Source organism: Eurytemora carolleeae, unplaced genomic scaffold, assembly GCF_000591075.1.
Source record: "Eurytemora carolleeae unplaced genomic scaffold, Eaff_2.0 scaffold789, whole genome shotgun sequence".
NCBI classification, from domain to species: domain Eukaryota; kingdom Metazoa; phylum Arthropoda; class Copepoda; order Calanoida; family Temoridae; genus Eurytemora; species Eurytemora carolleeae.
In genome coordinates this window covers 35379-48856 of record NW_019396727.1, presented here as the reverse complement: position 1 = coordinate 48856, position 13478 = coordinate 35379, and the positions used below count along the sequence as shown (strand labels likewise).

The 13478-nt window shown below is 35.5% G+C and overlaps 1 protein-coding gene across 1 annotated transcript; it reads left to right on the top strand.

Moving 5' to 3' along the window:
- The first annotated feature begins 1307 nt into the window (after window positions 1-1307).
- On the top strand, window positions 1308-13466 carry LOC111707857 (uncharacterized). Its single transcript, XM_023481038.1, has 5 exons — window positions 1308-1415; window positions 2367-2433; window positions 7252-7361; window positions 7845-12221; window positions 12436-13466. Exons 1-5 carry the CDS (start codon window positions 1344-1346, stop codon window positions 13162-13164), a joined length of 5355 nt encoding a protein of 1784 aa, XP_023336806.1. The 5' UTR covers window positions 1308-1343; the 3' UTR covers window positions 13165-13466.
- The last annotated feature ends 12 nt before the right edge of the window (window positions 13467-13478 follow it).

The following is a 13478-nucleotide window of genomic DNA, read 5'->3' as shown; positions in this document are numbered from 1 at the left end:
AAATTTTAAATATTTAGAATTGCGGTTGTATTTGTAATTGTTCTCTTTCAGTGTATTGTATTACTCATACGAGTGTAACCGGAAGAATTTGACCGGCAGCCAAATTTAATACTGTCCTCCGATTGGTCGATGGACAAAACACTGCTTTCCCATTGGTCGTTTGATCAGCTGACCAGATATCTTGTCTGTTATTGGCTGAAAAAACTCCTTCCTGCTATTGGTTGATATAGTCACATGATGGAAATGCTGGCCTGTGATTGGTTAGGATTGAACTAGAAAGGCTGTATTGAACTGAAGGGGATATAAGAGGATTTGCTGAAGGAGATGTCAGTAGTCAAGACACTTTCAAGTGATAGCCCTCTTGAGAAAGAGCTATTAAAATTAGAACAAAAAATGTCTATGATGAAATATTTACATCGGAGGGGGGAAAACTAAAAGCACAAACAATTGATACTTAAAATCAGATTCTTTTATTGAGTTACACAATTGGATTGCACAATGTTGAAAAATATAAATAGTTCTAAATTTTTGCAAAATTAGAAAGAATTTCTGCATCATTTAATTCATCCACAGAAGTGGATGAATTTGTTTGCGGAAACATTCTTGCTCTGTTTAGGACACACAAAATAACTAAAATTAAGAAAAACTTAAAAGGACAGTTAGTTAGTGGACTATTTATAATATATGTTTATAACATTAGATCAATATGTACAAAACTATAATATATGTATATAACATTAGATCAATATGTACAAAACTATAATATATGTATATAACATTAGATCAATATGTACAAAACTATAATATATGTATATAACATTAGATCAATATGCACAAAACTATAATATATGTACGTATATAACATTAGATCAATATGTACAAAACTATAATATATGTATATAACATTAGATCAATATGTACAAAACTATAATATATGTATATAACATTAGATCAATATGCACAAAACTATAATATATGTACGTATATAACATTAGATCAATATGTACAAAACTACAATATATGTTTATAACATTAGATCAATATGTACAAAACTATAATATATTTATATAACATTAGATCAATATGTACAATTGCAAATTACAAATGTTAGATCAATTGCAATAGTGAATAACTTTGCATGCATATTCTGCTTGAAGCATGTAGGGTCTTTGATGAAAAATTAACTATTTTTTTAACTAACATTTTCAAAAGCTGCCCAAACTTGGAGCCTAGTCATTACGATAGAAAAATGCTATTTTTAAAATTAAGAATATAAAAATCTATCATGTTGAAAAATAATAATGTTTTAAATATGTATTTTTCAGAAAATTAAATTGCACAAAATGGCCGCCGAAGGACAAAATTATGTTGCCACAGTAGTTAGAGACGATTTTTTCAATGATCCTTTTTTCAAGGTAAACATAAAATTCAAGAGACTTTAGATAAAATTTGATTATTTTTATTATCATATTATACCACTCTATCACTCCAGTGATAGAGTGGTAGGTCCAATTCACATTGGTACCCTTAAACACAATCTGTCTGATGAAGTATGAATTTGATATCCATGTTTTTGTTTTTGAAAACTGATTATTTTCATTCGTGGTTTCTTTACAAAAGTGACTTTCTTGCATGGAGATTTTTAAAAAATAAAAACTTTTTAAGAAAGAAAAACGATTCCTTATTATTGATCAGACTAAGGTTTTTAGGGTACCGATGTGAATTGAGCATGCCTAGTGACATAAAGAGACCATTAACGTACTTTTAAATGACACTTGTTTGATAGAGCGGTTTGTCCGATGTACAACGGTATCTCTTTTAACAGCTAAATATTGAACTTATATTTGTGGGTTTGCAGAGTTTAATAAAAGATAAAAACATAGAAACTTTATCAACATTTCTCATGCAGGAAATATTCCTTAGTTGATTAAAAAGATAAATTTGAATTATTAAATTGTTTAAATTATTTAAAAACTAAATTGAAGAAAATGATGATTATAGCAATCATGGCGGTATCATCTATCTTTATATCTATCTCATTATCCAATTAGAGACGTGAATCCTTCAATCAGCGCTATAAATGGAAATATTACTTCTACTGAAACTATAGTAATGCTAAGATGTCAATGCCCGATTTACAACGGACAACAGTTAAAAGCGTTATCTATTCAAGAATGAATTAGTTATCAATGTTTATAATTTTTAGAAACTGATTGTTTTCAATTGTGGTTTCTCTTCAAAATTTACTTTTAAGCCTAGAAAAACGACAATATCGATAACAATGTGAATCGGGCATTGCCAGCTATGCATGGAGGGTCACTTGAAATTACGCATACAGTCCAGTTTGCTAAATTTAAAATGTTAAGGACTGGTGGGGGGACTTTGATGCTCCCATGGCTCAAATGAACAAAAATATGGAACGTCAAGTTTCAGGTATTTTTTCGTAGACTTTTAGAGCACTTCGCGGCCCATCTTTTTATAATTATAGTTTTGCACATTTTACCTTTTGACGTTTATTTAAAACAATTTTTCCATGATTTTAGTCTTACAATGTCATCTTCAGCTAAATCTATGATGTTTAAAGTCTGATGAATATTGTCTAAAGTCTGATGTCTAATTATGTCCGATGTCTGATATCTAATTATGTCTGATATCTGATGTCTAATTATGTCTGATGTCTGATGTCTGATAACCTAGTTTTATATCTAATACTCCGTAATTTGATAGATCCGATAACACACTTTTCTTAGAAAAAAATCCCTAGAGGGAATTCATTTCAACGAATAAAATCTTTTTCAAGATCCAAATTTTGACTTAAAAGAATCTGATAAAAAGTTAGAACTATTTTGAATTTTATTTTGTCCCACATTTTCTTGATAAACAACAGTAATCGGTGTATTTAACATTTTATTAGNCCCCCCATGTTAGACTCGAACTGGAACAATTTTATACTTAAGAAGAAAACATCAAAATGCATGTTAACCTAGCAGTAAAAAAAAACCTGTTTAACTTCAGAAATTTGTCCAAAAATAATGTTTAAACTTCCACCATTAACCTTGTTGAAGTATGAAATTAGTTCACATGAACAAGCATCAAAGTATAAAAACAACAAGATTTTCTCGGCCTTCAAATTTTGCAAATTCCTTTCCGTCATTGTCAATATTTACAGGGGGAGTCAAAGAAAGGTGTGATTAGCAGCTTCTGGAGCAAAAATGTTCGGTTTTTTTTATGAAACTCTATTTTTATATAATCCTTTTTTCTCTAAAAATCAGAAGTGAGGGTGAACGAATTTTATAAATTTTGGTCTAAAAGTTTATAGATATGTTATAAATCCGTAAAGCTTCCGTAGAATATAGACATTTAACAGTTCACAATAAAAGACCAAAACTAAAAATTGCGAATTTTATAATTACAATTTTGGGAAGTTTTCTTTGATTCTTAAACTCAATCTTGATGAAACTTTAGAATTAGATTAAAATGATATATTATTATTATCTTGCTCTCCTGAGCTGAAAACTTTAGAATGAAATATCCTTAATCCCGATTACTTAATCTGAGTATCCAATGGACACACTTTTGATTTGCTTCTTAAACCGTTCTTTCTTGGCTATAGTAGAGAAAAATCAAACATCGGTTTTTAAAATTAGAGAGTTCCTACTGTTTCTGTATATTAATCTTAAATGGCGCGCAAAATTTCAAATTTATCGGTTTTATTTACGCGACTCTGATTGGTTGAATTTTATACACTTTTTAGGATACAAGTACAAGATTAGGTTAGTCTGGAGATTAAGAAAAAGATCTCGATATCCACCATTTTAAAGTTTTCAGCTCTGAACTTTTAATTTTGAGAGGGGAAAAGTTTATCAAAAAAATTAAGAAATATGAAAAAAGGTAGAATTTGGCAGCGGAGTCTGCTTATCGCAATTTTTTTACTCCCCCTGTACATTGTACACAAATAAAGCTGGAAAATTCTATCAACCCTATTCCTATTCCTATTCCTGTAGTTTTTTTTTATAACTCAAAAAGTATTGGTCTGAGGCTGTTGAAATTTTCTGACTTTTCTTACATACCCAAAGCCCACCCTTTAGGCCTAAAACCGGGCTTTAATACTAACTGCCTGAGTCCTTAGGCACACTGCCTATATGACTGTTTTTGCCTGTAACAAACTAAATCTTTGTTTTGACCCACTTTCACTTGTCAGATTTTGATAAAATTTAGCTTTTTGGAAAGCCTTTGACATAAGGAAACGGATTGCACAAGTTTTGAGAAAAAAAATTGCAATTTTTTTGCAAACAACCTGTCAAAGGAAATTTGCACATTTTTAGTTTTTCTTGATTAAAAATCAGGTTATTTAAAATTTTGCAAAATTTTTTGCATATTTGAAATGGCATGGTCAAGGGCTTTTCAAAAATGTATAATTTTTCATTTTTTGGACAAATTTTTTTTGCAAACATTTTTACTATATAACTGGATTTTGCGATAAAAAATTCAATTTTTGCAAATTTGCAAATTTTTTTGCAGATTCTAAAAGTAGAGCACAAGAGCTTTCTAATGATGTATCATCTGTCATATTTGGACATAAAACATGGGATTTAGAGGGGGGGGGGGCAATTTGACCCCCCCCCCCCAGCATATCCTGGTTTTCAAGTACCCCAGCAGGGATAGGGTTAAAAGTATTTACTCCATCTTGTCTTGTCTGTCTCTAATGTAAGAAGAATAAACGGACACAGATTCAGACTGGTTTGAATCTTTGCATGTTAATGTTCATGATCTCTGGGTCAATTTTAAATTTTTATCTCAATAATTCACATACTTTTTTGTCTACAGATAACTCTGGAATAGGAAGACGACTTTTAAATTTAAATTATGACTTTAGATAGTCTAATGAGCACGGGAAACAGATATTGTTCAGTGTAAACAGACCTTGATTTGTCATTTAAAAAGTGTCTAGTAAAACTATTTGCTTTACAACAACAACAAGTAAACTTCTGCATTGCTATAAATTCGTCTTCCTATTTCGGAGTTGTCTGGTTATCACTGTATATAAACTAACTTTGGCTCTTAAGAAGTAATTTTTAAAATTCTTATCGATTTCTTCTTGAGCTTTCAATTTTTGGATCACGATTTATTTACTGCAATAAGTTTGTTTTCACTTGTCCTGTAAAATCAGATTCTTGAACCAATCAGAAACAAGTTCAGATTCTTGAACCAATCAGAAACGAGCAGTCATACATCCAGTAAATAAGGAGAAATCAGTAATTGGCCAATTCTCACAAATTGTTTGAGAGGTTTACGATCAATTTCGATTATGTCGAACACAATGTTAGAATTTTTTGCATCTTTCATAAATGATTTGTTTGTTATTTAATTTAAAAAAAAAAATTTGTCGGCCATTTTAAATGGTCTGTCGACGATATTTCAATTTAAAAAGTTAAATAATTAACTGAGCAAAACTGATAGATTTTTTTTTGCTTTTTTTTGTAAAAAATGATTGTTTGTGGTTTTCTCTAAAAGTAAATAATTGATGCTGCAGAGACACCTGGGAGGGAAACTTAGAAAATATTTATCTTTGCAAGATAAAAAAACAATAATTAATTATGAAAAGGGCCTGAGATCACCGTTGTGACTCGGGATTTCCTCTTTTAGAATTTGAAATCCCTTCGTCTGCAGAAATGCAAGACGCATTTAAAAAAAAATAAGAGCTTAGAGCAATAATATTTTAAGTTTGAGGTTATTAATGTTAGCATTTCCTGTAAATAAAGTATTTAAAACTGATTTTTTTCGCTTTATTTCAACTGGCCTTGTATTTATATTTTGAAAAAAAATCGAAAAATTTTTCCGGAAAACAACCTCTATAAAGAGCAAAAATCTCATTTTCATCTTTAAAAGAATTTATCAAAAATAAATGTTCTTTCTCAGTCAAAGTTCAGATTCTTCATGGTTATAAGGCTTGAAAAGTAATTTTTTTTCTAACACTGTACAATGCTTTTCTTTCATCCTAAAATGTCCATTATGTAATCAATATTATGTAATCATACACCCTTTCTACTACTTGGCTCCCATACTTTGACAGGGTTATAGAGCTTGTTTTCAGACAGAAAGAAAACATGTCACCACCGGGCCTGGCATTTTAAACAAAAGACGCTTTATTGAGAAACTAGCATGGAAACCCAGCTTTGCCTAGAGTTTTTCCAATTAAAGTCAACCCACTCAACTTAGAAGACTAAGAACTTTTATGTGTTTCTACCAAGTTCCCCAATCAAAATTTGATACAAATCAGCCAAGAGGTTTCTGAGTTTTGATCGGAAATTTAATTTTCAATTTTTACCCAGCAAACAAATGAAGCTTTGTCTAGAATTTTTCCGAAAAAGTCAACTCACTCAAAAAAGTTTTAAACCAGGCTTCGAACATTCCGGTCAAAAAGTTCCTCCGTTATGAAAGAACATTCAAACAAACAAACAGATATTATTACTTTACATATAGAGATACAGATATAAACAATATGTACTGATCACAGTGAACAGTGTATACAATGCAATAGATATGTATCTACACATTATCTTCTCTTTTCTTCAAAATTGAATCCCCCAACTAGCTCCGTACTTTCCCTTTCTTTCCCCCCTCCCTGCCCAAATCTCTCTTAAAAGAAAGTCTTGTTACTTAAATATAATTTTGAAATATTTGAAAAATTCTTCGGAGTAACCTAAATTCAAATCTAGGCTAAATTATTTTAAAGATAATAATTAAAATTAAAATTTATGTGTCTTAAAACCCCCCCCCCCCCCCCTCCTCCCCATAATTTTAATGCATTTCGATTACAACTTGATGAAATATTTGAGTTTCCACAAAAAAGGCTTTTAACATTTTTTAAATATCCGAACTTCTACAATGCTTTGATAGAAATGAATTGCCTGAAACTGAACAGCTTTGAAATATCAAGAAAAATACAAAAGTTGGCCCATAGGTCGAGCCTAGGTCACAGACTTGGCGACACATAAGCCCTTTTTAACCCAATAGTTCATAACTAAGAGAAAAAAAAATGTTTGGCTGTTAGTATCCAATGAACGTCAATACAATCATGCCAAAATCCGCCAATGAAACTTAAAAATAAGAAAAACTGTTCTTGTTATTTTTGAAAACGTACAAAAGGCTTGAAGAAATATGGATGCAAAGTTCTCAGTAAATATAGTTATAATAATAATGATAATAATAATTACAATAATAATAACAATATAATGATAATTTATGCAGAGGTTCCAGCAAGGAGAGGGCTCCTTGACTCCTTCTTTGCTCTCCGTGATGGAAGAGAAGGGTTTTCCTCCCATTCCTCCTCCTCCAGCTCCGCTGCTATGCAGCTGAAGGTAGAGATTAAACCTCACTAATAATTTAAAGTTATTTAACAATGGAATTTTTTTAATCTTCTGTCAATTTCCTTTATTGTCTCTTCTATATATATCGGCAAGTTACCTTTTTATAGAAAATAAAATTGTAAATTATCAGTTTTTGCTCAGACACGGGTTTCAAAACATAATTTTTAAGTAGATGGTCACTAGAAATCATTTCAACGTTCCCTTTATTAAATTGATGATTTGATTGAGGAGTTAGATCATCAAAGTAAGTTTTCTTGACATGTTGTATATTCTTGTTAAGATCTTTACCTTGTAAATGCACAAGGTTTATATATTTATCTGAAGCAAGATTTGTTTTGAAATGTTTTAATTCCTCAGCAGTAGGGAAAGGTTAGAATATAGCGCAAGATCATTGCTGTTGAGATGAGACGTAGATTTTGAAAGAACTTTCTCAAACAGAGGATAAAGAATGTCATAAATCTGTGCTTTTTTTAGAATGGAAAATTCAGCGTTGAACTTGATATCCAGGATTTTGATCCAGAGGACTTGGACATCAAGGTGGAGAATGGATTCATTCTGGTCACTGGTAAGCATGAAGTTCAACGTGGGAACAGTGTTAGTGTTCGACAATTTAACCAGCGATTCCCTGTTCCTCAAGGTATAGATATATCTCAGATGGGAACTGAAGTCACTATGGCTGGTAGGCTCATAATATCTGCTCCTAAGTTAAAGAATCAGGAGATGGAGATTGCCGAGAAAGGAGAGGTTGAATCAACTTCGTCTGCCGAAGCCAAGAAGGTTACTTCAGAAGCAGCCTTTGAAGTTGAAGGAGGAAAAGGATCAACTAAGACTGTGGAGGATTCTAAGAAGAAACAAGAACAAAAGTTGACGCGGAGGGAGACAGAGGATGGTTGGGAAGAGGAGATCATAGAAGAATACGAAGAAGAAGTAACAACAACATCATCCACCACAACTGTAGCATCTTCCGATGCAAGTGGAGTAAAAATGATCCCTATGATGATCCAAGGTGCTGCAGGAGGAACGCAAACAGTTGAAATGGCCTCTTCTCAGCAAAATATAAAAGCTAAAGATGGAAAAATAATTGAAATGCAGAAGACCTCAGACAAAAAAACGGAAACAAAGGAAATGGTCATTCCTATTCAGATTCAAGGCAGGCCAGCAATTGAACAAAAGGTAAAGACACCACGACCAAGGATGCTTCCTTTTGAATTTCCATCTCTGCCATCATTGTCCATGCCAAGTTTGGACATGCCTAGCATGGGAATGATGGACATGGGAATGCAAAACTTTAACATGCCAATGCACAGTGCATCAGACATGATGGCTCAAATGCAAGCCCAAATGCAGCAGCAAATGGCAAGCATGCAGCATGCCACCATGCAGCAGATGCAAATGCAGATGCAATCAGCAGGAACAATGCATCAACAGCAAATGGAAAAACAACAGGCAATGTCCTCTGTACATCAACAATCTTCTATCCAACAAACTCAACAACAAACAATGGAATCTGCTCAGGAAATGATGCACCAAGACTTTTTTGTCCCATTAAAGCAAATAAACAAAGTCAACAAAAATGCCTTATCTGAGGCCACTGCCATGGCTAAGATGAGGGATGGTATGTTTGAGCTGGTTGTAAACATCCAAGGGTTTGAGCCTGAAGATGTACAGGTCTTCTGTGTGGACCAAGCAGTTTTTGTTAAAGCAGAGCATAAGACCCATGAAGGATTTGTTTCCAACCGATATGAGCAGAAATTTAATATGCCTGATGATGTAGATATGATGAAACTAACCTCAGGTATGTCCAGAGATGGAATTCTAATGATTCGTGTTCCAAAAAGAGCCACTCCAGAAAGAATTATTCCCATTAAGAAAGAAGTGCAGATTGAGGCAGTGAAGAAAGCTCTAGCCCAGTGCATGCAATCTTCTTTTGAATTCACAGAATCCTCTGCACAAGAGATTCACACTGAGCTTCAAGAAAAGAATATTGTTCCAATGAATGTAGAAAAACCTGAAGATGCCATTAAAGCAGCATCTGCAGAGGTTATTGAGGCAATGACTATTGGCATATCTGAAGCGTTGGGTGCAGAAGCAGGTGAACTTGCTGGTGCAAAGGCAGGTTATGTGGCTGCACAACAATCTGTGGCACAAGCAGTAGAAGTTGCATTGATTGAAGCAATCACTCAGATTGGTATGGAGCTAGCAGGTGAAGCTGGTATTAAAGCAGCTCTTGCAGCTGCCTTAGATATTGGAAAAACTGTTGGAGCCAAGGTTGCTGGAGATTTAGGTGCAGAAATTGGATCTGAAGTTGGCCGTGTCGCAGGCGCACAGGCTGCTAGTATTGCTGGTGCTGAAGAATTGGCAAAAATGGATCTTTCGACTGTTACAGAAGAAAAGGCAGCAGAATTAAAACCTTTGTTTGAAGAAATTGGCCAAAAGGTTGGAGCATCAGCAGGAGAAAACTCTGGAAAAGATGCAGGTAGCAATATTGATCCTACTTTGCCTATTAAAGAAGCCCTTGCAGCTGCTATTCAAGCTGCAGAAAAGGCAGCCCTCCAGGTACGTGATTCAGTTGACAATGTCCTGGCAGATGTAGAAAGTCTAGGGGCTCTTGCAGGAGAAGAGTCAGGAAAAGAAGCAGGTGCAGTTGCAGGAGAATCTTTGGCTGTCAAGAAAGCTGTAGAATTAGCTACTTCAGCAGCTGTGGAAGTTGTCTTTTCTATACTTGGTGAAAAGGGTGCTGAGATGGGGAAAGCTGTATCAGCAAAAGTTGCTGAAGAGGTTGCAAGAAAGCTGGGTAAGGATCTTGGTGGAACAGCTGGTTTTGCAGCAGGAAGATTTGCTGGATCAAAGGCAGCCTTGGATGCTGCAAAAGCAGAGGTTGCCAAGGTTGATGTTGCCAAGCTTTCTCCATCAGAAGCAGAAGCTCTGAGAAACAAAATAAATGACTTGGCTAAAACTGTTGGGAGACAAGCTGGAGCTGTTGCAGGTAAGGAGGCAGGAGAAAATATTGATATCCAGGCAATCATAAGTGAAGCAGTTACTGAAGCAAAGAAAGCGGTTGAAGCTCAAGCTTTGGATATCAAGGCCTTTGAGACAATGAGTGCAGATGTTGCACAAGAAGCAGGACAGGCTGCAGGTGAACTATCTGGAACAGATGCTGGAGGAATAGCAGGAATGAAGGTTGCTGTTGATGCAGTTTTAGCTAAAACTATTGCAGCTGCTGAAAAACTTGGAGCAGATCTTTTTGGTGATGCAGGGGCTAAAATTGCAAAGGAAGTTGCAGAAGTCACTGCAAGACAGGCTGCAATGCAGTTAGGCCAAGAACTAGGACAAGCTGCAGGAAAAATTGCTGGCAAAGAAGCTGGGGCAGTTTCTGGTGCAGCTGTTGGCAAAGCTGAGGCTTCAAAGCATAATATTCTTGTTATGTCTACTGCACAAGTAGAAGAACTGAAAACTAAGCTGAAAGATATGGGTTCTCAGGCAGGAAAAGATTCTGGTGTAATTGCAGGAACGGAAGCAGGATCAAAGATTGATCTGAACCTTATAGAGGCTGAGGTGATGGCTGCAACTCTAAAAGCTGTAGAACAAGCTGTACAAATGTCAAAGGCATCTGAACAGGCAGCAGAAGTGGCACAGTTTGAAAAAATGGCCATTGAATGTGCAAGAGAGGCTGGAGAGAAATCCGGTGAAGAGTTTGCACTTGAAAACGCTTTTACTTTAGTTGATGACTTCATTAAGTTGAATGTGGACAAGGTTGCTGAAGAATCAGGCAAAGCCAAGGGTGCTGAAATTTTTGGAGACTTTGGTGGAACTATAGGCGCAGAAGCAGGTTTGTCTGCAGGAAGAAAAACTGGTCTTGAAATGGCCAGAAAGATGATTGCTGAACTGGTTGCCTCTGAAGGGAAATTGGTTGGTGGACAAGCTGGCGAAAAGGCGGGACAAGCAGAATTTGGTAAGCTAACTCTCAAGGAGATGCCTAAAGAAAAGGTTGCTTTACTCAGAAATTTGTTTATTGAAGTTGGAAAGAAGGCGGGAAAAGAAGCCAGCATCAGTATTTCTCAATCTGTCATGAAGAAAATAAACATGGAGGCATTATTAGCAGCTGTAAAGTCAGCCTCATCTGAAGCAGGAGAAAAATATGCTGTCAAAGCCAGAGAATTCCAAAGACTTGCCACAAAGATTGCAGAGGAGGCTGGTGGTAGGACCGGTGAAGAAATTGGGGAGGAAATTGGTGCTATGACTGGTGAAGAAGCTGGTGGTGTTGCTGGTGAAAGGGTTGGACGTGAGGCTGGTCAGAAGGCAGGCCAGGAGATTGCTGGAGAAGATGGTGGAAAGATTGGAGCAGAAGCTGGTGCAAAGGCTGGAAAGAAGTTTGGATTGAAGGTAGGAAGAGAAGCAGGCCTCAAAGCAGGTCTGGAGGTTGGAAGACTTGAAGGAAGAAAAGCTGGAGGAGCTGCAGGAGCAATTGAGGCTTTAAAACATTTCCAGATTGGAATAACCAAGGATAGAGTGGCAGCCTTGAAGAAGCTGTTTGCTGAAGTAGGATCTTCGGCAGGTGGTGATGCAGCTAGAAAAGTTGTTGCTGCTGCAGCAGCTAAGAGAGGTGAAGAGGAGGGTTCCAAGTTTGCTCTTGAGCAAGGTAAGAAAGCTGGGTTAGCAGCTGCCAGAAAATTGAAGGATGCTGATGATAAGATAATTAGTGAAGAAGGTGCTGCAGTTGGTGAACAAGCTGGAGGAGAGGCAGGAGAAAAGGCTGGAGAAGCAGAAGGAGAGAAGGCTGGTGGTGATGAAGCAGGGCGAGTAGGAGGAGATGAAGGAGAAAGAATTGGACGTGAAATTGCAGGAGAAGAGGTAACAAAAAAAAATTTAACTAAATTATCAGCTTTGCTTTTTTCCTTTCCTGTCTTCTCTGTGGACTTCCCTTTTTGTCAAAATAAATTACTCCCACAAAAATTTAAGCCTAATGATAATCCAAACTGTTTCAGTTCTGATTAAATTTGTATTTAACATGTTCTGCCTTGCCATACAAAAGTATTTTTAAAAACATTAAATTTTTTTCTTCCAGGGGGCAAAGCTAGGACGAGAAATTGGTGCAGAGGTGGCAAGGTTGGCTGGAATGAAAATGGGAAGAAAGTTAGGAAAAACCATTGGGGCTAAAGTTGGACGAACAGCAGGCAAAGCTGCAGGCATTCAACATGCCTCTCTCATAGCTCTTGAAATTTCAAGAGAGAAGGTGACAGCAATGAGGAAGATGTTTGCTGAAATTGCAGCAATATCTGGTGCAAGTGCTGCTGTAAAGGCTGCCAGAGCTGAGGTTATGAAAGCTGTTCAAGACATTGCAGTCCGAGCTGCTGTTAAGGCTGTAAGAGAAAAACTTCTGGCAATGGCATCTCAAAGAAAATTACAGCTGAGCAACTCATGGAAACCAACAGCACTCATTGCAGTCATCAATGCAAGATCTGATCTGTCAGATATGGACAAGATTAAACTTGCCGCCAAGGCCAAGATGGAGGGCAATCTTGGAGATCTCCTACCTCAGAGATTTGCTGCTGCTGGAAGCCTCAGAGATAAAGATGACCAGCTGGCGGGAAAACTGAAGTTTCAGGATACAAACACCACTGAGAATACTGAAAACGTGGACAATACAGAAAAATGGAAAACTGTGGTTTTCTCAAATCTTCCAGATGATCCATCAAAGAAAGAACGAGACATGTCAAAAGAAAAAGTTTCATCACTCAAGCAACGATTTGAAACAAAGAATATGAAGAATAATGAAGCATATGTAATTATGTAATCATGTAATTAAGTAATTATACACAGAGCTATTATAAAAGAAGCGGAAGCACAAAAATTGCAGACCACATTTTGGAAATCAAAAATACTTATTAATCTATAGGCTACCAGCTGAATGCCGCAAACTTATATTTCAAAGGTCAAAGACGACTTTCAGTCTTTTCTCAATTGTTAAGAAATTCTGCTTCTTTTAGATTAACACTGAACATGTACATATTATCAACTCTCTAATTTCTGCCTGTACATATATATTTTTAACAAACAGAACTATAAGTAGTATTTATTAAAAAAATAATGTATTTATATTAAATCGAT